Source organism: Protopterus annectens, chromosome 13.part0 (assembly GCF_019279795.1).
Source record: "Protopterus annectens isolate FY-2018-M chromosome 13.part0, PAN1.0, whole genome shotgun sequence".
Lineage (NCBI taxonomy): Eukaryota > Metazoa > Chordata > Ceratodontiformes > Protopteridae > Protopterus > Protopterus annectens.
In genome coordinates, this window is record NC_056747.1 from 707473525 (window position 1) to 707497272 (window position 23748).

Here is a 23748-nt window from a genome sequence, read left to right on the forward strand (position 1 = left end):
TTCCCTGTCAGGCAGTCATTGCATATCAGCTGGCCTTCTGTGGTAAGGACCTTTCAGGGATTAGTACATTATCCTGCTGTCAAGTTTTGGGAGTTCGCCTCCAGCTGAATGATCAGGTCCCTGAACAGGAATGAGTGAGGCAGATGGCTCTTGCCCAGTTCAGGATATGTGGCTCTAGCCCACTGAGAGAATGAATTAACTAAGTAAGGGAGCAACTGAGCAAAGTCCTGGAGAAGAATTAAAAAAAAAAAAAAAAAAAAAAAAGACACCAGTATATACCTGTATTGTGTGTTTATTTTGGGGGTGTGGATAGGAAACTGTTGCAAGATGTTTTATGTTATAATTTAAGTGAACTAAATAAAACATTAATCATAATCAGAGATAACATCACACAATGATGTAATGAGCATCCATTTTAGTTGGGCAGGAAAAATTTTAGCCTGCATTCTTAGATGGATTTAACATCAAACAAATTTGTATATGACATGCAAGTCAGAGTTTTAGGAATACTGTAGTCCTCTATTCCTCCTCCACATCCTGTCCTCCATTTAAGAGATGTTCTGCACTTTTTTAGGGTGTTTTTTTTTTAATTTTGTTTGGGCTGGGAATGAATGAAACAATTTTCCATACATTTGTATGGGAAATGGCTTCTCGCAATTCAACTGTTTCACAATTCAGCCAGAGTTTCGGAACAGATTATGGTTGAATTGTGAGGTACCAAGTATAGTGGAATTTACTGCCCCTCTGTGGCTGTTTTTATCACTTTAGTTTGTAGCCTCCACACACTTACCCTACTAGGATTCGCTATGTACATTGCTCATAAGCAAATGCTGTTCTTACATACGTCAGATTACTGAGGTCCATGGTATGGGACTTGTGCATACATTTGCGGCATGTCGTGTTTCACAGTACATGGTTCACCCCCTGGAGAACTCTAGGGAATTTTTATTTAACAAAACAAAAAAAAAATTTCCTGCTCAAAACACACATTACTCTTGTATCTTTCTTGCCTTTGCTCCTGTGTTGTGGTTGAAAAGTATTAGCTGACAAGTCCATCTACCCTTTTCACAAACTGAATGATTTTCCTCCTATAGTTGCCCTTGGACACTTGAGTTGCTAGTTGAACTTGGTCACCAACTTTATAGCCAGGAACTCTCCTGCTAGAGTGGGCTACCTCTTTCCTTTGTTTGGGGCAGCCTTGATACTGTGCCAACTCACTTTTTGGAACAGAAGACCTAACATCATATTTGTATGTAGATACTAAAGTAGGCTGAGTTGGTTGAAGACTATTATTGCATGTTTTTGGTCTAGATGGGTTATAAAGTTGTATTTTTTCAAGTTATTACAAACCATATACCTGGAATAATTTTTAATCATTTTTTTAAATCCGCAATGGTTATAGTTGCTTTTTTGAAAAACAAACTGTCAACATTAAGGATGGTAGGCATGTTGTAAACATGCAGCTTCTCACAGTAGCACAAAACCATTTTCTTGAGAGTAACCTACAGTACTTCCTGCAAATGTAATCTCTCTTGAATTCAAACCATACCAGTGGAAAAGTGGCACACTGGAAATCATAACTCTAGTAGCTGGCATAATCCCCTTTTACTCTGTGGCCAGCCATCATTACTGCCACCCCTTCTGCTTGGCATCCAGCAGCCCCACACAGCCAGGCCCATTCTCTTCCCAACCAAATCATACAAAACTCTCCACTCACCTTTATAGCTGAGTGGGGTGGAATGAGGTATGGGAATCGGCACCTTCAGAATCTCATTGCTTGTTCGTATCTCCCTATAACAGTGAAACAGGAGAGAGGGATCTGCCTGCTGCTGATTCATTTCTATGATATCCACACTAATGGGAATCAGCCTGACACAGCATATCAACCACTTGTGTGACAACCTTGTAACTTTCTCGTCACTTGATCGAAATCATTATTTGGTAATTGCTGTTGCTGGCAGTTTGTGACAGTGGAAGTTGGGAGTAGGGGTTAGTTACTTTGCTGTATATTGTCTGAGGGGTCTGCTTCCCGTAGTCCATGTATGTCCTTTCTGCACTATTGCTGTGCTGCACAGAACTGTTAGGATGGATATTGAAGTAACATCATTATTTATGATGTGTGCTGTTCTTGTATGCTCCATTAATAACTGTTACAGATGAAGCCTGAGTAGATGAATGAAGGCGGCCATTTAGTAAATTGACTTAACAAGCTGAGAACATCAGAAGCTTTGTAATGCACATTAAATTTCAAGATGAATCCCTCATTGTTTGAACATGTTTATTCATTTTTGCTGTTACCAGTAGATGTGTTGTACTGGCTGGTAATTAAACTTCTGTGAGGCACCATCAGGCAGGTAAGGGGGTTAAGTGTTTTCTAACACTTTACCACTTTGCTTGGAGTAATTATTAACACTTCTGCATGTCCTCATATTTTGATAAACAGCTGCTGCCCAGCAGTACAAGAAATTATATGGGGTTAGAGTAAAAATGTGAGTACTTCATAGGAGTGCACAATGGTCCTCTGCTGAGGTAAGGACCAGTATCCTTACAATTAGGATCATAGGAAGTTGCTAGGCTATTGGCCCTGAGGCTTTTACAAGCCTAGCCAAGAATTTAGCCCATGTTCCAACAAGTCAGCACCCTATGCCACTGTCCAGCAGGGACATGGGTGGAATCACAGGGGTGTATTTTCTGTTCCCCATCCAGTTATCCAGGTTGCGCTTAAAAAGGATTAATGAGGTACTCTGCTTTACGTTGAGAGGGAGTCTATTCCACAAAAGTGAGAGTCTCTGGGACACATCTGTCTCGCCAACAAGTCCTATTGATGTCACAGACCAGGTTGAGGTCGCGCGTGTGGGTTACTCGAGTGGAGCTTGACTTGCGGATATGCAGCAGTCCCATCAGGGCGGGGTCTGAGATTGCTTTGTATGCCAGACAGAGGTCACCTCTGAGGAGTCTGTAGGAGACTGAGTAGAGGGACAGGGCTTTTAGCCTATCTGTGCAGGTTAGATGTTTGAGGCCCTGGATTCTCCAGGTGAGGAATCTCTGTGGTCTCTCCAGCTGCTGCATGTGCTTTGTAAGGTACATGCCGAAAGGGTCATTGTATTCAATCGGTCTTATAAGGGAATAATACAGGGATGTTATGACCAACGTGGCCCTGGATGAGATACCCTTACTAAAGAGGTGGGCCATGTAGAAAGCTTTCTGTACAATGGGGGCAATATGGTGGTCAAAAGTCTGTTTGCTATCAACCTGGGTTCCCAAATCCCTCACGATTGCATGCTTAGTGTCTTATTATCAATGTGATCATTTGTGGGGGTGTCATTCTCCCCCAAAAGGGATGATGCATTTTTTGGCATTCAGTTTAAGGCCATGTTTCTGGCACCAGTCATTTGTTTGGGTGAGACCCTCTTTGAGGATGTCCACATCACTAGGGGAATTGATGACTGCACTCATCTTGCAGTCATCTGCAAACTAGGTCAGCCATAGCCCACTAGATTTGGCCTGCACCTCTGAGAAGTACATCCCAAACAGCAGAGGCCTCGAGACCAATCCCTAGAGTACACTGCTTGTTACGGGTCGACTACTTGAGGTGGCTTCCCCTATTTTGACTAGGTGGGTTCTATCAGTGAGCCAGTTTGCTACTCATCTGGTAATACACGGATTGATGCCTAGTTGAGAGAGTTTATTATACCCGAATGGGAAATAGTATCGAAGGCCTTGGCCTGGTCAAGGTAGCCGGTGTGCACCATCTTCTCCTCGTCTATGGCCTTGGTGACTGTTTCAAAGAAGTCGACCAAATTTAACAGGCATGAATTCCCCTTGTCAAAACCAAACTGTGTGTGATCAAGTGTCTGGAGGTTGCCAATGTCCTTGTTTGAGGTCCGTGATAATCCACTCCATGGCCTTGCAGATCATGCTAATTAGGCTGATGGGTCTTTAATTTCCTGGATCAGTGGATGCTCCAACTTTGTGCAAAGGGATGACAGTAGCTGTCCTCCACTCGGCTGGGATGAAGCTGGTACTCGGGCTTTGGTTGACTAGGGCAGCTTAATGGTGCTGCAAGTTCCTGCCCGAGTTCATGTAGGATGCAGCCTGGGATGTTATCGGGTCCCATGGAGGCTGTATTTTTTGCCATTAAGAGGGCAGTGATGACTTGCTCCCTAGAGATAAAAGGAGGGCCGCAGGTACTGAGGATGTCCTGTTTTACTGATGACTGGACAGAGGAGTGGGGACAGAAGAGTGAAGTTTTCACTTAACCTGTCTGCAGGTTGGCTATATCTACAGGGTTTGTGTGTGTGGTGTCCTTGACCACCAGTTCTGAGCAGATCTGAGTGCTTCCCTTGAGATTGCGGACATATGTGAAGAAAGCCTTATGACTGTCATTAGTAGATGTGGCAAGTTTGGACTCTAAGTTTGCTTTGGAAGATTTCACTAGTGCTCTTATTTGCTTTTTCAGGCTAAGGAGAAATTGCTTCCAATTAGACACCTGCTCCTTCTTGGTCCTGGACAGCAATTTTTTCCTTTTATTATACAGTTTATTTATTGAAAATGTCCATCAGACAGGTTTATTGTTCCTTGAGGAGGAGGATTTCATCCTGTCTGGTATTCCTGATTCCATGCTGCTATATAAATGCTCATATAGTACTTTGGTGCAAGTCTGGACATGTGTGCCAGTTTCTGTGGAAGGTGTGGGGGCTGTGAACCTGTTTATTCCTTCCCTCAGGAGGTTGTAATCAGCTTTGGAGAAGTTTTTTTGTTTGACCCTAGCTGGGGGGTGACTTTGAAAATGACTGCTTTGTGGTCGGATCTTACCAGGGATGATGACACACACTGTAGGGATGCTGCAGTGTTTACTTATGTTGGTTAATACAGAGTCCAAGATATTTTCACCTCTTGTGAGGTGTCAATCAAATGGCCCAAGGCATTTGCATTGACGAAATCAAGGAATCTCTGGGCATTTGTGTTTTGGCATGAGTATTTCTTCCAGTCTATGGCTGGATTTATTTATTTATTTATTACAGTTTGATGACAGGGATAGTCCATTGGGCCTGGAAGAGCCCGTTTTCAGTGGAGGTCCGGGGAGAAAAGCTCTAGAGGATAGATACAATTTTTCAATAGTTGTACAAAAGTAAATAAAGTAGTAGAACAGTGAAAAATACAGAGATAATATACAATTTATTAAAGAAAGACAACATTTCTAATCCTAGGTAATGATTTACAAAAGTGAAATTCATGTAGTCTAAACATATTAAAAGTATAGGCAGTTCAGATGAAAAAAAAAAAAACATGTAAGTAAAACATTTAAGTACAGATAAAAAAAAAATTAAGTTAGAAATATGAGGAGAGGACAGGGCAAAGGAGGTGAAGTGGGAGAGGTAAAAGATGGTATATAGTGGAGAAAGGGAGTGGGTTGGTGGATAGTTAAAGTTGTCCAGGATCAGGATAAAGGGTTGAATCTTGATAGATTCGAAGATGTCCAGATAGGTGGAGTGAGCATCTTGAGTCAAAGTTGGAGGCCTGAAGCTAGCTATGATTTGAATAGGGGTCTTGTCAATTGTTAACTGCACCTCTAGTATTTCTTGTGCATCATACTGTTTGACCAGCCTAGAGGTGTGTGTGTCTTTATATATATATATATATATATATATATATATATATATATATATATATTGCAACTCTACCTCCTTTTGTTTTACTGCCCACGGCTTTGGGTCTGAATGAATGATAGGATGAGTAACCTGGTATGGCTGGATGAATGATAGGGTGAGTACCCTGGTATGGCTGGATGAATGATAGGGTGAGTACCCTGGTATGGCTGGTATACCCACATGCTTTTATTTGCAAGGTGAAACTTATCTTTTTTCCTCTGTTTAGACACGTCAGTTGAGAAATACAGGAAGGATCACACAATCATTTGAAATTTCTTACATTAGTACTTGGGCATTCTAGGGACCCTCTTATCTTCTACTGAACCTTTTAAGTATTGTTATGGATAGCCAGATACAGTAAACTCTGTTAACCGGAACTCAAGCAAGCAGAAAAACAAAAAATCAAATAAATACAGTACAGTTTTTATGTGTTGCACTTTGCCCCCCCACACACACACACACAGAAACATACCTTACGTTTTTAGAGTTTTACAGTTTTGAAAAGGAAAATAGGAATACATTCCCTCTCTCCCCAACCTAGGAGCAAGTCAGACCAAACAAGTAGTATAGGGTACAGTATTAGTCAGGTTTTTTAATAACTCTCAAGCAACCAGAAACTACAGTTGTCCGGCATCTACCAATCCCCATGGGTGCTGGTTAACCAAGAGTTTACTGTAGTTAAGATTGTGTATAAAAGGTCCCCTAACTTTTAAAAGGTCATTTCCTAACTTCTACAATATATAATAATTTGTTAGCTTTTAAATTTATTTTTTGATGGTTTGTGAAGTTTTCTGTTAATATACTCTGGTGCTTGAAGCAAGGGCTGTGTTCTTTCCATTCCTTTCTACTGTAGTCTTTAGCAGATTCCAGTGGGGGCAGTCACAGATAGCCAGGGATGCAGTTCTCTATCGGATATACTGGTGATGTCATTATTACTGACAAAGTCCTTTTTTGTGTTGCTATTGCTTGTAATCAGTTGAGATTTAAAGTCATGATTGCTTGATATGGGAAGGAATTTGATTACATTAGCCAATTTAAAAAAAACTTTATTTTTGAATGGAGTTTGATAATTATTTCTTCATTTATTTAGTGAAAACTGGATTTAGACGTACACTTGAGATTAAGTGTCGTATGGCAACTGTTATGGAAGAAGAAGCCTTAAAGATTACAGATGTAGAAGGTACTTTTCTCCAGTTTCTGACTTGTAAAAAAGTTTTTCACTTTTGAAAAAAAAAATTGTTCGGTTTCTTATGGATGAGAGCACAACATACCAAGGCATCATTTTATAGTATGAAATGTGTATGGGCTTGCTTTTTCCCCCTAGTATTTCTGAAATACAGCAGTTAAGATGGCAATCAAGTTTAAATCTGCTTTTGGTTTCAGTGGTCTGAATCCTTCTCTCAGCAGCTGTGGAAAGGTTTATATGTCAGTTTGATTCCCTGTTTTTCTGTAAAGCAGACATACCCTAGCCTTTTTGGGAACAGAGACTATCACGTTTCTTGTTCATTTATTTTCATTTTTTGTTTGACAGAAACTTGTTGAAATGTTTGTTTACAATACCTGACTATGGGATGATGCTGAATGCCTTTGCAATGTCTAGTTATGTAGTGTGTACACAGGATTTATGATTTAATGTTCAGTTCTTTAAACCAGGTGAACTAAGATGGATGCTTTGCGCTCATTTTTAGCTTGTCAGTCTCCTTACTGACTTTTTTATATCCTTATCCTGTTCAACCTTTTCAGAACTCTACATCACCCTGGTTGGGGTGTCTCCCTTTCCAGGGAAGGTTTGCCTCATTGCAGCTTTCTTTGTTTATTGTTGACTATAGAGAGCAAGTCAGGAGATTGGTAGACTACGTGTGTCTGGGTTGACACTTCCTGCTTGAATCAACCCCCCCCCCCCATCTGTAATTTGATAGGTACATTGCAGTATCAGGCCAAGAAATACAGATGTGAATGTTATTCTCTCTGATCTTTTGCACCGTCAAGAGTTTACATATTCTTTGGGAGTCTATAGCTGTCTTGTCCCTTTTAGCTTGAATGCAGTTAGCTTGCCTTCTCCCCTGGTGGGACCTGAACCTCTATCTCACCCTTAGATGAGTAGAGTGGTGTTAACCACTCACTCCCATCCATCTATGACCATATGCTCTAGCCCTTGTTCCCACTTACTGGGATGTAGTTGGTAATTTTCCCCTTTTTGTTATGGAGCTGAAGACATACACACCATGTGTTATATAGTTTCATACTGTAATCCTCTTCAGCTACCTGATGGCCCAGGAATGGCATGTTGGATTATACAGTATGCCTTGTCTGTCATTCGGTACTTGCCAGTTTATAAAGTTTAATTGAAATACATGTTATTTAATATAGTTTTATGTTCTCTGATAACTGTGTAGATGGAAATGGCCCCTTCATTCATTAGCCAGGAGGTAGAAAATACAGGCAATCACAAGAAGAAATTAAATTAGCAGTTCACTTACACAGAAATGTGCACAAAACGAAGTACAGTTAAAGTAATTGAGTGCCCTAGTTCTAGCCTATGCCAGTGGAAGTGTAGGAGGGATAATGCCCTGATGATGGCTCAGGCAACCAGTCTAATCAGTTGCTTTATGGCACAGGCAAGATGGGCATGCTCATTAGGGGGCAGGAATGGTGGTTGCTGTTGTCCAGATGCACTGTAATGGTCAGTCCCTGGTGGAGGACAGGGAATGTTGTCTGAAGGTGGAGCAGAGATCCATTTGAGTTGCACATGGAAATGTGAACAGTGCAGGGTAAAATCCAAAGCAAGCTAACCACAGGGATGATATGGGTGTATGCAGCTGGTGGGATTAGACCTTAGGAGGAACTGTTCCTAGTCAACAGTATGATTCTGCTTCAGGAAGTTTTTGTCTCCTCTGTGACCCTAAACATGAATTTGACTAGTTTGGGTGTGGTTAAGACTGGCTAAAAAAGTGTGCAAGTGTGTTTACTACCCTTCTAATGAAATATTTATAAAACTTAAGAGAATGTTTCTATCTCTTGGTCTGTTTCTTCCTCCTCACCATCTGTTCTTACTTAGTGTAACCTGACCATACTAGAGGTCTTCTTGTTTGTTATTGCTGGGGGAATGAGGGACAACAGAATTCATGAAAAAGATGGGAGATAAGATGACAGGAAACAAGAAATCGGAGGATGCTTGACATGATGCATCACAGGTTTTTTGCATACCCCTATTCCCTCCTCTTAGTGTGCTTATGTATGTTTCCTTATACTGGATGGGCTGTACCAGCATGGCACCATAATGGCCTTGCCCATCTTCCCACCCTCACCCTTTCATCATGCTGAGTTCTCGCTAGCTCTAGTTTCCACCTCAGATCACAACAGAAGCATCTAGGTTGCTACCTTCAGCCAGGATAGAAACACCCCCATCATGCCCTTTATGTGTTAAACACTTGAGTCACCAACTGAACTTGAGTAGACTGGGCCGTATTCGGAGTTGGGGAGTTGCCTCTCAGCACCACCAGCGAGGTTATAAAGAACTGATTTCGTAAAAGAAAGCAAAATACAGTTAAATGAAAAGTACTGATTACACATTTCAATGTAATACCCATTATGTGATGCATACAAAGTATTTTCTGTGTTATGGCTTCAATAAGGTGAAGCTTTAAGCCAGTGGTGAAGGGTGTAAGAGAAGGCTAAGAGCAAATGAAGTGAAGTATGTTCTAGAATCTAGTTACATAAATGTGAATGCTGTGGTGCCAGGTTCATGTTACCTGTTCATCAGCAGTTTGCCTGAGTCTCTTTGGATGAATTTGAGTTCATTGAATGTTGCACTAGATGCAAATATGATTTGTGCTAGTGCTACAGTGATTAAAATGCACAGAAGCTGTAAGAAGTTAACACCTCTGCCTCCATCTCATTCTGTGTTGCAAACCATCCTTATTTCATTCTACCAAGTTTGGATAGTTTCCTTTGAGAGTCCTTTCTTTGTTTTTATTCTAGTTTGTTCTGAGAACAACCTTTCTTACTGCTAAGTCATCCTGCAGTACCAGCAGCAGCATCAGGAGAAATGAGCATTAGTAATGATGATTCTGTCACCTGTACCCAATTCCAACTCTTATTGTACCTTCTAGCTCTGTTTTCATTGTTTTTTTTCTAGAGCAGTTTAAATGTAGCTTCTCTTCAAATTCCTTTAGAGAGGTTGTGGCTGGAAGTAGTATCCTGGATTTTGGAAAATATCTGCATGTCTGTATGGTTAGACACTTGTTTTGCCTATCTGATGAAATAACGCAATGTTGCTTCCTTTGTCAAAAATTTGCTACCCCCCAACGCCCACCTACCCCAATTTCTTGTTTGTGTTTCTGAATATTTTCAGTATTCCTTATCTGGAAAAATTCTGAAAAATCCTTGTCTGCCAACAGCAGCTTGACATTGTGAACAGTGTGATCTGTGCACAATACTGCTTATGATACAGAATAGTACACTAACTATAAGCCTAATAAATACCTTTCTTTTTAGTGCATTAATGGTCGAACCTTGAGTACTAGACCAGTTTGGGAGCAGGTATACACAGCTGCCACTCTAGACTTTAGTATCATAAATTGTTGAGCAGCCATGACCAAATACCACATTTGGCCTTCTAGACAAATTGACATTGAAATTGGGGAGGCATCTAATAGGATCCTGTGAGCAACATTACTAGAGTTCACCCAGGCTAATGGTCAGGTAGCAAAACATTCCAAATGTAGTTATGACACTTTTTAGATGCAGTATGCAAACCAGTAGCTATGAATTAAGTAATAAGACAAGCCTGGCTGAAGCTACAATCCCTGCCAGGGTATTTCAAAGTGCAGTTTCTTAATATATCACTGGACCTGGAGCTGCTTTTCTGGAATCTCACTACTGAAGTCCTTAGGAAAATGGAGAAAGTGAATAAAACACTGCAATAACTACTCATCCATGCCTGGGTTATTATCACAGCCATGTGAAAGTTAAAACAACCATATTTTCGTTATCCTGATCTAAGAAAAAAATGACAGGGAGACCGCAAAGGAAAGCCTTTGGGGGGGACACAAGGGCTTTCCATCAGTAAGATCCAGCTCTGAGTAGCCCTTCCTTTTCTAATTCTCTCCTCTCAAAATCTAGAGATACAACAGGAAGGGTCACCCAGTACCCAAGAAACTGGGAGCACATTGCAAGTATAAATGGATGTTAAAAATGTTTTCTTGTAGCCACAAACAGCAGTTCTTAGAAACAAGTATCCATCCTGTGCCAAAAAACTGTATGCATTTAATTCCTGTTTATACTGCGGGAACTCCTACTAGTAAGAATCACAGAACCTGTTGCTAGAAAAGAACAAAACAGGGGAGTTCACTCAAAACTATGCCTTATGTCGAAGAATTAAGGGCTATGAAGGCCTATCTTTGACTTTTCAGTGCTAAGCACCTACAGGGTAGAGTGATCAAATTCACAATATAGACCCTACTGCTGCTACTTTTTCCCCGGGTCCTGATGTTCTCTCTCAGATTTCAAGGATGCCCATCTCCTAATTTCCATGTGTAATAACTACAGGGACGACTTCAGGTTCCAACCAGAGACTCACACTACCCACTTTACCTCCTTGCCCTTTTGAATAATTTATTGTCTGGAGTATTTTAAATGTGAGATGGGGGAGTCTTCTCTATGACTGCTATATATATATATATATATATATATATATATATATATATATATATATATATATATATATATATGTGTGTGTGTGTGTGTGTTAAAAATATTACTGTAAGTAAATACTTTTTCTTAGTTGTAAGATATACAGGCTTTACAATGTGACAAGATCCGAAAGGCTGGATTAAAGAAAGTTGAAGTTAATGTTGTGATACTGGGTTGCTGGGGAGGGGATAGGATGTAAAGGTGTAGAGATCATATTGCATGTAAAATTAAGATGGTATTTTTCCCTGATTTGGGGGCAGATGTCTAGGTTAAAGTTGCTAGTTTAAACTATAGATATTTTTAAGCAAATCGATTTGACAAAATGTTGAAAGGCACAGAACATGTGTGTTCAGAGTAAAATTTAGAAGGATTTCATACATCTGCTAAATTACTAGCTTTTTTCTCTGCATCTCATTGCTGACTGCATGTGAAAGCAATTAGCCCTGAGAGTCTGAATATTCTGCTGAGAGAAATGTAAGCACTGTAGTGTAATTAACATTTAAATTTACATTGGCAAGCAGTTTAGTGAAAAATAAATAGTTTGAAACTGGTAGAAATTAATAAGTTGTATAAGTAGCTGCCTCTACAACAGCCTTAATACTTAAATATATTTAATCTAATATACACAGTTTAGTTTATTTAAAGATTTCCAGTACACTTTTTCTAAGGGCTAAAAGTTAATGTTAACTGAAAACATGCAAGCTGTATTTTTTTCACATTTGGGAGGTGAATAGAAATAACAAAGGAACAAAAAACACTCTGTTAAGTGAAAACATGGGCTTTAGCATGAGTAACCTTAATTTTAGATTACGTAATGTCTGTAGTTGCAGTCGTCAGTCTGGGGCAGCTGCATCTACCTAGAGGTAAACTTCCATTTTATTTTTTGAAAACTTACATAGTTTTGTGTATATCTGTAGTAGGATGGGGTGTGTGAAATTTTATTTAGTGTTTGTTTTCATTGAAGCAAAAAGTCGTAAAAATGTGACATGGATACAAATAAAGATGAGTAGAAGCAATTCAATAAGAGATTTGCCTGCCAAACATTAGTGTAAACCAAAAGCTGGAAATACAAATTCAAATGAACTGTCACATATAATAGGTGGGAGTAATGGCTTCCTATCATAATAACTGCCCTGCCCATATTATCATGGGATATAAATGGCCTTGCATGTATAGACAAAAAGCAGAGTTTTGAACTGAATTAATCCTGATAACACATCACATTGACAAGCAATGTAGTTTGCAAATACTGTTGCAGGAGACTCATTTGGATAGAAGTCAGCATGTGCATTTGACAAAGAAAGGATTTCAGGATGGACATTAAGCAGAACATCCAGGATTTCAGGATGGACATTAAGCAGAACATCCAGAAAAAAGGAAACTGGTCATGATGCTGACTGCTAAAAGGGGCTCGAACAGTGATAGAAGACAATAATAGATTTTTAAGTTCATAGGTAGGTACTAGGCTATCGGCCCAAGGGCCTACGTAAGCCTAGCCAACAAGGTTCCCTGGCTTACGCCACCCAAGAAAGTTATTTTCCTGTGCCACTGTCGAGCAGAGATACAGAAGTGATCCCCGGGGTGTATTTCCTATTTCCCATCCACTCATCAAGATTTTTCTTGAAGAGTGCTAATGAAGAACTTTGCTTGACATAGATGGGTAGCCTGTTCCAGAGTATGGGAAGTCTCTGGGACAGGAATCTATCCCTCCAGCATGTCCTGATTATTGTGGTGACAAGATTTAAGTCCCTAGAGCGTGTACCTCGGAGGGATTGGGATTTCTTTAGGTGTAGCATGTCCAACAGCTCTGGGTTTGACATAGCTTTATATGCTAGGCAGAGATCACCTCTGAGTAGGTGATATGCTATGAAGTAAAGCTGGAGTTTTTTGAGGCGGTCAGTGTAGGGCATTTGTTTCAGGCCAGTAATCCTCTTTGTGAGGTACTTCTGTGGCCTTTCCAGCTGCTGCAGATGTCTTCTGAGGTACATTCCAAAAGGGGCGTTGTACTCTCTAATGGGTCTAATGAGTGTCGAGTAGAGGGCAACAATGACCTCTTTTTTTCCTGGATGACAACCCTTTTATGATGAGGTGTGCCACGTAGAAGGACTCCCTGACTACTGTGGCGATGTGACTATCAAAGGAGAGACTACCGTCCACCTGGGTCCCAAGGTGTTAAGTAGATTGCTGCCTATGTGGTAGTTCATGGGTATAGAGTTTTTACTAAAGGGGATGACACTGCACTTTTTGGCATTGAGCTTGAGGCCATGGCTCTGACACCAGGAATCTGTCTCAGCGAGGCCCTTCTGTAGGATGTTCGCATCATTTGGGGACTTGACTATGGCTCCTAGTTTGCAGTCATCTGTGAACTTCGATAGCCAGAGGCCTTCTGTATTAGCCTGTACTTCAGAGAAGTAGATACTAAACAGGAGAGGTACCAGGACGGTACCCTGTGGTACTCCACCTGTCACTGCTTTGAGGTCAGATTTGGAGTCTGCAACTTTTACATTGTGGGTTCTGTCAGTGAGCCAGTTGGCAACCCATCGTGTGACGTAAGGATTTATACCTAGTTTAGTGTGTTTAGCTATAGTTCCAGAATGGGGGATGGTGTCGAAAGCCTTGGGGGGAGGTCAAGATAGGCTGTGTGAACCAACTTGCCCTCATCTAGGGCTTTGGTGACTGCCTCAAAGATGTCAAGTCAGGTTCAGGAGGCATGATCTGCCTTTCACAAACCCAAACTGGGTGGGATCCAGAGTTTGGAGGTTACCAATGTCTTTGAGTTCCATGATGATGCGTTCCATTGCCTTGCAGACCAGGCTTGTCAGACTAATAGGTCAATAGTTCCCAGGATCAGTGGTGGCTCCCCCTTTGTGGAGTGGGATAACTGTTGCTGTGTGCCATTCAGTGGGCACAAAGCCTGATGTGAGGCTATTATTGAACATGGTGCTTAAGTGGGGAGCCAGTTGGTTCTGAAGTTTGTGTAAAACGCAGCCTGGGATATTGCCCGGTCCCATGGATGCTGTGTTTTTGGCTTTAGAGAGTTCAGCTTTTACCTTCATAGTTGTGATTACAGGGACTCTGCAGTCTTCCTGTATAGATATGGGCCCTTTAGGTGGTGAGGGGAGGGTAAAGTAAGCACTGAACCTATCTGCCAGGATGTTGGCAGTATCAGTTGGTTATGTAATTTTTGTGCCGTTGTGCTGTAACTCAGAGCAGATCTGGGTGTTGCCATCGAGATTCTTGACATGGCTATAGAATGCTTTGTGGTTGTCCTTAGAATTAGTGGCAATTTTGTTTTCGTAGCTAGCTTTGTAGGATCTTATAAGGGATCTCAGCTTCTTACTGAGGCTGACCAGGGAACTCCTCCACTCATGGGATTTTAATCTCTTTTGCAACAGTTTCTTCCTTCTCTTGTACAGTATGTTTATGGCAGGGGACCACCAGATTGGCTTCCTTTTTTTGGAGGTTAGCGTCTTGGTTCTCTTTGGGATAGCACAATCCATGTACTCATGCAAGTGCTTATAGAGTGCATTTGTGTAGGATTCAGCAGTTGTAACTGTATTGTCCATCTGCATGGGTGTCATGAAGTTCACCACTTCTGTCTTAAGAAGCATGAAGTTGGCTTTGGAGAAATTTTTTACCGTGGTTTTCTTAATGGGGGGTGGGGGGTGGGATGTGGATATCAAGGGTGGTTAGCTTATGGTTGGATCGGACCAACGAGGAGTTGACTTCAGGTGTGTCACTCATGTTGGTAATGACTAGGTGTAGGATATTGTTGCCCCTGGTGGGGGTGTGGATAAGTTGATCCAGGGCACTGGAGTTTATGAATTCCAGAAAGCATTGAGCTAAGGAGTTGGTACAGGAGTAGTTTTCCCAGTTAATGGTGGGGTAGTTGAAGTCGCCCATTATTAGGGTGTTTGGTTGAACCCTAATATTTTTCAGTGCATCAAGAATAGAGGCGTGGGAATCCTGGGCATGGTGGGGGATCTGTAGCAAGTGATAGTAAAGGGCTATTGACAAGGAAGGAGGATTACTCTGCCATGTATTTGCATTCCACCAAAAATGCTGTTATGGTGCTTAGAATTTTGGAAGAAGAAATCTGCTTTCAGCAGGGAATGTTGTGGCTGGGGACTGGAACTTGATTTGCAATATTTGATTTGCACTCTACTTGTGATGCTCAACATAAACGTGAGTCCATTATTGATGCAGGTCCCCTCATTTCTGTAACAAGTGCTACCATTCCATGTAATACAGATGTTTCTCTGAAGCTTTGTGAAGTTTGCCAGATGGATCTGGAATCCAGCACTCACAGCAGAGGCTAGCATGTGTTTGCAGGCAGTGGAACTCTATGCTATCAGCATTTCTTACATGTTATGCATTTTAGAAATAATGGGATTTTAAATCATTCAATTATATTGAGACTAATTAGAAATGCATGGTGTAAGGGTGTTCATAGATGCCAGAAGCATGCCTGTTAATGACCGCCCTATTTACCAAAAAAAAAGTAGAACAGAACTGAAGGTGTAGTAGCCACCTCTTCCCATTTATACAATCTATACTGCTAATGTTTAGCATGGAGAAAGGAAACCCTTTGTGCAATATCCAAACAGAGTCATTCTGGATGGTTGTGCAATTTCCTGTGATGTGATGTGCTGTGTGCAGCAGTGATCTGACTCTAACACCTATAAATTTGTTGCATATGCTTGCAATCTGTAATTTTTGTACCAATGACTGTCTGTCTGGGTTCCATACTTCCATGGCCAGCTCAGACATTGGACAGCAAACGTCTTTAAAATTTATAATTTTTTTTAGTTTAGAAGTTGTTGGGACTGTGATACAGACGGTAGGTTTCAAGTAGAAGATCCAGCAGTTGTGGAACTGGGTGGAAGAGACAAGATGAGTAACTTATTCCAGTAGTCTTATTCTGAAGGAAGTAAGATAGGGTCTCTGTAGTAGGGGCATCCTCTGATGTAGTCGAGAACCGTAGCTATAAGTGGGTAAGTACTGTGTGAGCTTTAATGAAAATGGAAAGTTATTGGATGACATTGAGGGTGTGGAGATTCATAGGTGTGTACTAGGCTAATGGCCCTGGAGCCTTTACAAACCTAACCCAGAGGATTACCCTGACATCGTGCTACCCGACCTTAGTTCCCAGTGCCTCTGTCAAGTAGAGCCACTGGAGTGATCCCCAGGGTGAATTTTCTATTTCCCATTCACTCATCAAGGTTTTTTTTGAAGAGGGTCAGTGAATTGCTCTGTTTGACATGTATGGGAAATCTATTCCATAGCAAGGCAGTCTCTGGGTTATGAACCTGGCCCTCCAGCATGTTCTGTTAATTGTGGTAATGAGGTTGAGGTCACTGGAGCATGTGGTGCTGAGGGACTGGAATTTCTTTAGATGTAGCATTTCTAACAGAACTGGATTAGACATGGCTTTATATGTCAAGCAGAGATCGCCTCTAAGTAGGCGATATGGGAGTTTTTTTGAGTCTGTCCATATAGGACAAGTGTTTAAGGCCTAGGATCCTCTTTGTGAAGTACTTTGCGGCCTCTACAGTTGTTGCAGGTGTTTAGTGAGGTACGTGCTAAATGGGGCATTGTACTCCATGATTGGCCTAATGAGGGAAGAGTAGAGGGAGACAATGACCTCTTTCTTCCTGGACACAAAACCCTTAGTAATGAGGTGTGCCACATAGAAGGACTTTCTGACCACAGTGGCAATGTGGTGGTCAAAAGAGAGACTGCTGTCAACCTGTGTTCCCAGATCTCTTGTAACACCTTTTGTGTTCAGTGGAATACCATCGATGTGGTAATTCATGGGACCCGGGTTTTTCCCAAAGGGGATGACTACACATTTTTTTGGCATTGAGCTTAAGGCCATGGTTCTGACGCCAGTCGCTGGTCTCGGTGAGGCCTTTCTGTAAGATGTCAACATCACTTGGGGAGTTGATAATAGCTCCCAACTTGCAATAGTCTACGAACTTTGTCAGCCAGAGACCCTTTGTGTTGGCCTGGACTTCAGAGAAGTAGATACCAAATGGAAGAGGACCCAGGACCGAATCCTGTGGGACTCCACTCATGATTGGTCTGCAGTCTGACTTGGAGTCCACTACTTTCACACTGTGGGTTCTATCTGTGAGCCAGTTTGCAACCCACCTAGTGATATAGGGGTTAATGCATAGCTTAGTGAGTTTTTCTATGATTCCTGAATGGGGAATGGTATCAAACACCTTGGCCAGATCAAAGTAGGCTGTATGAACCACCTTGTCTTCATACACAGCTCTAGTGACTGACTCAAAAAAGTCGACCAAGTTGAGCAGGCATGATCTACCCTTCACAAAACCAAACTGTGTGGGATCCAGAGTTTGGAGATTCCCTATATCCTTGTTTATTAGGTCCATGATGATGCATTCCATAGCTTTGCATATCAGACTTGTCAGGGTAATGGGGAGATGGTTTCCAGGGTCTGTAGTCGCTCCTCCTTTGTGGAGAGGGATGACTGTAACAGTGCGCCATTCGGTAGGGACAAAGCCTGAGGTGAGGCTGTGATTGAAGAGGGCACACAGGTGAGGTGCCAGTTCACTCTGTAGTTCATGTAGAACACAGCCAGGGATATTGTCAGGTCCCATGGAAGCTGTATTCTTGGCCTTGGACAGTACTGTTTTAACCTGTGCAGCAGTAATACTGGGTGCCTGGCAGTCTACTGGTATTGTGATTGTTCCTTTGGAGGGGGGGGAGTGGTAAAGTTGGCACTGAATCTGTCGGCCAGTATATTGGCAATATCTGTTGGCTCGGTATAGGAGGTACCATTGTGCAGTAGCTCAGAGCAAATCTGGGTATTGCCATGGAGATTCTTTACATAACTATAGAAGGCCTTGTGGTGGTCTTTACCATCTGCTGCAGTTCTGTTTTCATAGTTAGCTTTAGAGGATTTGATGAGGGATCTCAACTTTTTGTTGAGGCTAATAAGGGAGTTTTTCCACTGTTGGGACTTAACCTTATTCCGCATCAGTTTCCACCTTCTGTTGTAGAGTTTTTTTTTATGGCAGGGGACCACCAGATTGGCTTCCTTTTTTGGGGGGAGAGCGTCTTGGTTCTATTGGGTATGGCAAAATCCATGCATTTGTGTATGCGTGTGTACAGCGCATTGGTGTATGATTCAGCAGTCATGCAACTATTCTCTGTTTGCATGGGTGCCATGAAGTTAGCCACCTCTGTTTTTAGGAGCCCAAAGTTAGCTTTGGAGAAGTTTTTCATGGTGGTTACCTTTGCAGGGGGGGGGGTGGAGGTTGGGGGATGAGGATTTCCAGGGTGATTAGTTTGTGGTCAGCTCTAACCAGGGAGGAGTTAACTACTGGTATAGAGCAATGGTTGTCCGTTAGTAATGACCAGGTCAAGGATGTTGCTACCTCTAGTGGGGGTAAGAACGAGCTGGTCCAGGACATTTGAATTAACGAATTCCAGGAAACGTTGGGCAATTGTATTGGTACATGAGTAGTTTTCCCAGTTAATGGATCGGTAGTTGAAGTCGCCCAGTATGAGAGTGTTAAGTTGGACCCCATTATTCTCCAATGTGCTTAGGAACGTGGAGTGCGGGTCTTGGTATTGGATATCAAAGGAATTGACGTTTGCCTACATTGTATGTGCAGCAAGCAGGATTAGCCTGAGGGTATGACCATTTAATGAAAAGTCCTCTCCGTTAGTCGATTACTGTGGTCATTGAGAGGTTAATTCTTGGAATGGAGTAAGCATCCTGTCATGAAGTAATATGTGATTATGTGTCATATAACGTTGGTGGAACGAAGGTATAATGAGAGTGTGGGGTTAAAAGATAGGTGATCGGAGCTGATGGAAACCAAACAAAAATCTCTTAGTTTTAATAAAACACTAGCATGTTTTATACGATATGTTGAACTAACTTGCAACACATCACTACAACTTGTTCTTTGCCTTGCAGGAATGGATAAAGCCCTTCAGTTAAACAGCAATCCCCCTGGGTCTGTGGGAATCTACATTGTTCCAGGCACATCCTCTCTTCCACAGGTAAAGTTCATAAATTCAAAGATGTTAGAGTTAATCAAATATGAACATAGGAAATCTGTGTACTTTGTTTTACTGCATATATATATATATATATATATATATATATATATATATATATATATATATGTGTGTGTGTGTGTGTTTATTTTAGAAATGGTTAACTTTTGATACACAGATTGTCAGGCAGATTATGTTCTGACTTTGACCTGTTCTGTATGTCTGTTGGCATAGATATCTTTCTGTATATTTTATCCCAACTGTGCATGTGAACCACTCAGCCCCCCCATCACCCTAGTGCATTTGTACCACTGTCCTGAGCACTCCCACTAAGGGCTGATAGAAGGTTGGAGAGGGTGCTATTGTATAGGCAGCCATAGTGGTGATTGTGCCCTTTCTAGCATTGTGGCATGGTGGCATTTGTTTTAGCCTTAACCCCACCTCTGGTGGCTGATGTGCGCATCTGCTTGATTGTATGATCCCCATGTATGAGTGCCCCCAAACGCACACAACTGAGAACTGCCATCATTGGCTTGGAATTTCACACACATGACCCCGTGGTCACTGGTAACATGCAAGCCTTCATTTACATGAGAGCAGGTTGACCTGAGGTCACTCTAAACACCCTCTACAGAATGGGTGAGGCAGCAAATGCCAATTTATTCCCATCCTCCCATGCCCAATTTTTTCAGCACCTGAGCTGACTGGAAGGAAAAGAGGATTTAGAAATACCTGACAATCTCCAGAATATATAGCTTTTGCGGAGACTACATTTACTTTGTAATCAGTTGAGGAAGCTTATATGAATCAGACAGAATCCCCAATTATCAGTGCTTCTGCCTTGGAAGGAAGAAGAGTCTGAAATATCTGACAATTTATCCAGAATGTGTATCTTTTACAAGAGACTGAAACTTTCTGTCAGAAATTTTTGAGTGGGACAGTGATGGTCTTTATTCTACAAAGAGAGCGTGTGAAGTCCTGTGAAAGGGCCAGTGACAGTTATTTTCTCCGTTTAGCTTCTTTTGAAGATTTTGCTAAAACCACTTTCTAGAGCCTCAGAGTCTCAACTCCCATTCTTCAGGAAAACGGATCTGAGTAAAGACAGACCTGATATTGTATCCTAAGTATTAATAACCGTGACACCCTTTTGTGTATGCTATCTTTAAAAACCTATATGCCATTGTGGTGTCATGATGCTTTTGGAGTGATGGATTCCTTAAGTAAGTGTTTAACCAAATAGTAATGGGTAGAGTATGAAACGGAAAAGTGTGAAAGAAAATGACATTAAGGTTGAATATAGCTGCACTGCAGTGGAGATTTTGACCACTGCTAACTTGTTCATATTTGTGTTTTGTTCATATCTTCGTATTTACCTTTGTATTTTTGTAACCGAGTGAGATGATGTTGAGGGGTATAAAGCAAAATGTCATGGTGGGAGATAGAAAAATACACTCACTTTCAATGCACAATAGATTATGCTAGATGTATCACAGCCCTGTACTTATTGAATGCACACATTCTCTTTTCTCAAACTTTAACCTTTCAAACTACAAACATTTCCAGCTAAAAAAGCCTGCATCATTCATTACTCTTAGTTTTGCACCATTTTCAGTTCTCCCCAACATTCCCTTCTTTCCTATTACTCTGGCCTTATTTAGAAGGTAATGATCATTCTCCTGTCTAACAAAACCCCCCTTGCTGCTGCTTTATTTCCTTTATAGCACCTAACCCGTTTTCCAGGGTCAGTCTAACACTTGATTTCCACTTTCTGGTATCACTTTTTCATCTATTCGCATAATTAAAGTTAATAAGGCCTGCTTATATCCTGACATTCATATAGGCATATTTTTGCTGTATTTTAATATATCAGGAAAGAGTATTCAGGAATTTCTTATCTTTAAAGCTGAACCCTCGTGAACAAAGGTTTTGCTGCATCTGTTCATCTAGGTTGTCCAGTTGTTTTGAACATTTAAATAAAAGAATGTTCTGTTTTGTTTTTTTCCTGCTGAACAGATTGCCACTTACAACCAGACTCTTGCTGGAGAGCAGAGGGCAAATTAGGATTCCTTGGCAAGAGCAAATGGACCTTAAAGTTCTTGCCTAGCCTGAGAATGTCGAGCAACTGTACCTTCAGAATAAATGCACTGAATAAATGCTGGTAGCAAAGCTATCCCTCCAAACATGTTTAATTTGGAGCAGATACTGATACCTGACAAATCCCTGAAGAAAACTGTGAGCTGGCGTTTATCCGAGAAGGAATTGTCTCATTTCATGTCCTCCCACCTTCTGTCTACATTGTCTCTCAGGTTCACCAGATCCTTTTCAAAGTGCATCAGAACTGGACTAGAATCCAGAATGGATACAGTTTTCCCCTCCATCCCCTGTACTAGATCCTTTCCTCTTGGTTCAGGAGCTGATAGCTAGGTCAGAGCCTGTATACTTGGTACCAGCTGGTGCTTCTTCCATGGTACCGACTATTTTTCATCTGTCTCATTTGATGCTGATACCTTTGTCGAGGGCGTCTTTGAGCTAACCACTTGAAGCTGAGAATTTGTGCAGTTCTCAGCGCAAACTTGGTCACTGCCATTCTCTCTAATAGTACTTCCTGTTCAATGTGGTAGTGCCAAGCTCCACCGTGTAGCGGTCTGGGTGTTTGACATAAGTAGTCTTGTCCCTTGGTGCCACTTACGGCAACTTGAGTAGTGACAGATGTGCCAAGTAAGGACTCCCTCCCAGTGCTGATGGACTGTAGATTGATTTTAGGGGTGATCAAGAGAATGTTTGCCACACCCACGGAAGGACTACATTGGTATCTGTTCCAGTCCCTGGCACACAACAATCAGGCCTTCAACCTTCTCATCACTCATCCCTCAGATACGGCAGAAAGTAAAACCTCGAAAAGGCCCTCCCCAGGCCTGAACTGACTTTTCTGGGAATTTTGGATGAACCTCCTTGTGGATATTCCCAGGAAGAGGATGTGCAAAAGCAGGCACATAGACTTCTCTTCAAAAGGGTTCCCCTTGTCCCCTCTTGAAGATGCTAACTTTGACAAAATTCTTGAATTAATGTGCTAGAGAGGATTTTGGCCCACCCTCTCGGGACTAGGAAGTGTTTCAGGCTTTCCTGACTACACCTTCTACTCCTTAGTGGGGCTTCTTGCTGTTGCAGTCTCACAGAATTGATCCCCAGGATGACATGCCAGAAAATAGACTCCAGTGAGGCTACACTCAGAAAACCAGGCAAGATATTCTGCCCTACTGAAAATAGGCAGCATTGGAGCAAGCCTCCTCTAGTTGACTTTAATATTTTAGTGGTAGACATTAGAAATGAGCTGTCCGAAGGTACAGCAACTGTCTAGCTGCCAAACACAGTCTTGTGTAGTGGACACAATGGGAAAGCATGCTTACACATTTGGGCTTTCTTGTCCCAAATGCTTTACAAAAATCACACACATGAATTGCTGTGGAGCAGCAAGAGTGTTATGCTCTATATTACTTGTGCGACTTTGGATAACTTCAAGGTGTCCTTCAATTACACTTATAGGTTCATAGGTAGGTACTAGGCCATCGGCCCAAGGGCCTAAGTAAGCCTAGCGAACAAGGTTCCCTGGCTTACACCACCCAAGAAAGTTATTTTCCTGTGCCTCTGTCGAGCAGAGCCACAGAAGTGATCTCCGGGGTCTGTTTCCTATTTCCCATCCACTCATCAAGATTTTTCTTGAAGAGTGCTAATGAGGAACTTTGCTTGACATAGATGGGTAGCTTGTTCCAGAGTATGGGAAGTCTCTGGGACAAGAATCTATCCCTCCAGCATGTCCTGTTTGTTGTGGTGACAAGGTTTAGGTCCCTAGAGTGTGTAGCTCAGAGGGATTGGGATTTCTTTAGGTGTAGCATGTCCAACAGCTCTGGGTTTGACATAGCTTTATATGTTAGGCAGAGATCACCTCGGAATAGGCAATATGCTACGGAGTAAAGCTGGAGTTTTTTGAGACTGTCACTGTAGGGCATCTGTTTGAGGCCAGTAATCCTCTTTGTGAGGTATTTCTGTGGCCTTTCCAGCTGCTGCAGATGTCTTGTGAGGTACATTCCAAAAGGGGTGTTGTACTCTATAATGGGTCTAATGAGTGTCGAGTAGAGGGGAACAATGACCTCTTTTTTTTTTTTCCCTGGATGAGAACCCTTTTGTGATGATGTGCCACATAGAAGGATTTCCTGACTATTAAGACAATGTGATTATCAAAGGAGAGACTGCTGTCCACCTGTGTCCTAAGGTCTCTTATCACACTTTCGGTGTTAAGTAGGCTGCCACCTATGTTGGTAGCTCATGGGTACAGAGTTTCTACCAAATGGGATGACAATGCACTTTT

General features: G+C 41.7%; 1 protein-coding gene across 1 annotated transcript in view; it reads left to right on the forward strand.

The window, feature by feature from the left end:
* Window positions 1-23748, forward strand: part of PIGS (phosphatidylinositol glycan anchor biosynthesis class S) — a gene marked incomplete in the record, with an annotated part of 953935 nt that overhangs the window by 314006 nt on the left and 616181 nt on the right. The window contains 2 exon segments of the mRNA XM_044054396.1: window positions 6742-6831; window positions 19300-19385. Coding sequence (XP_043910331.1) covers window positions 6742-6831; window positions 19300-19385 — 176 coding nt within the window.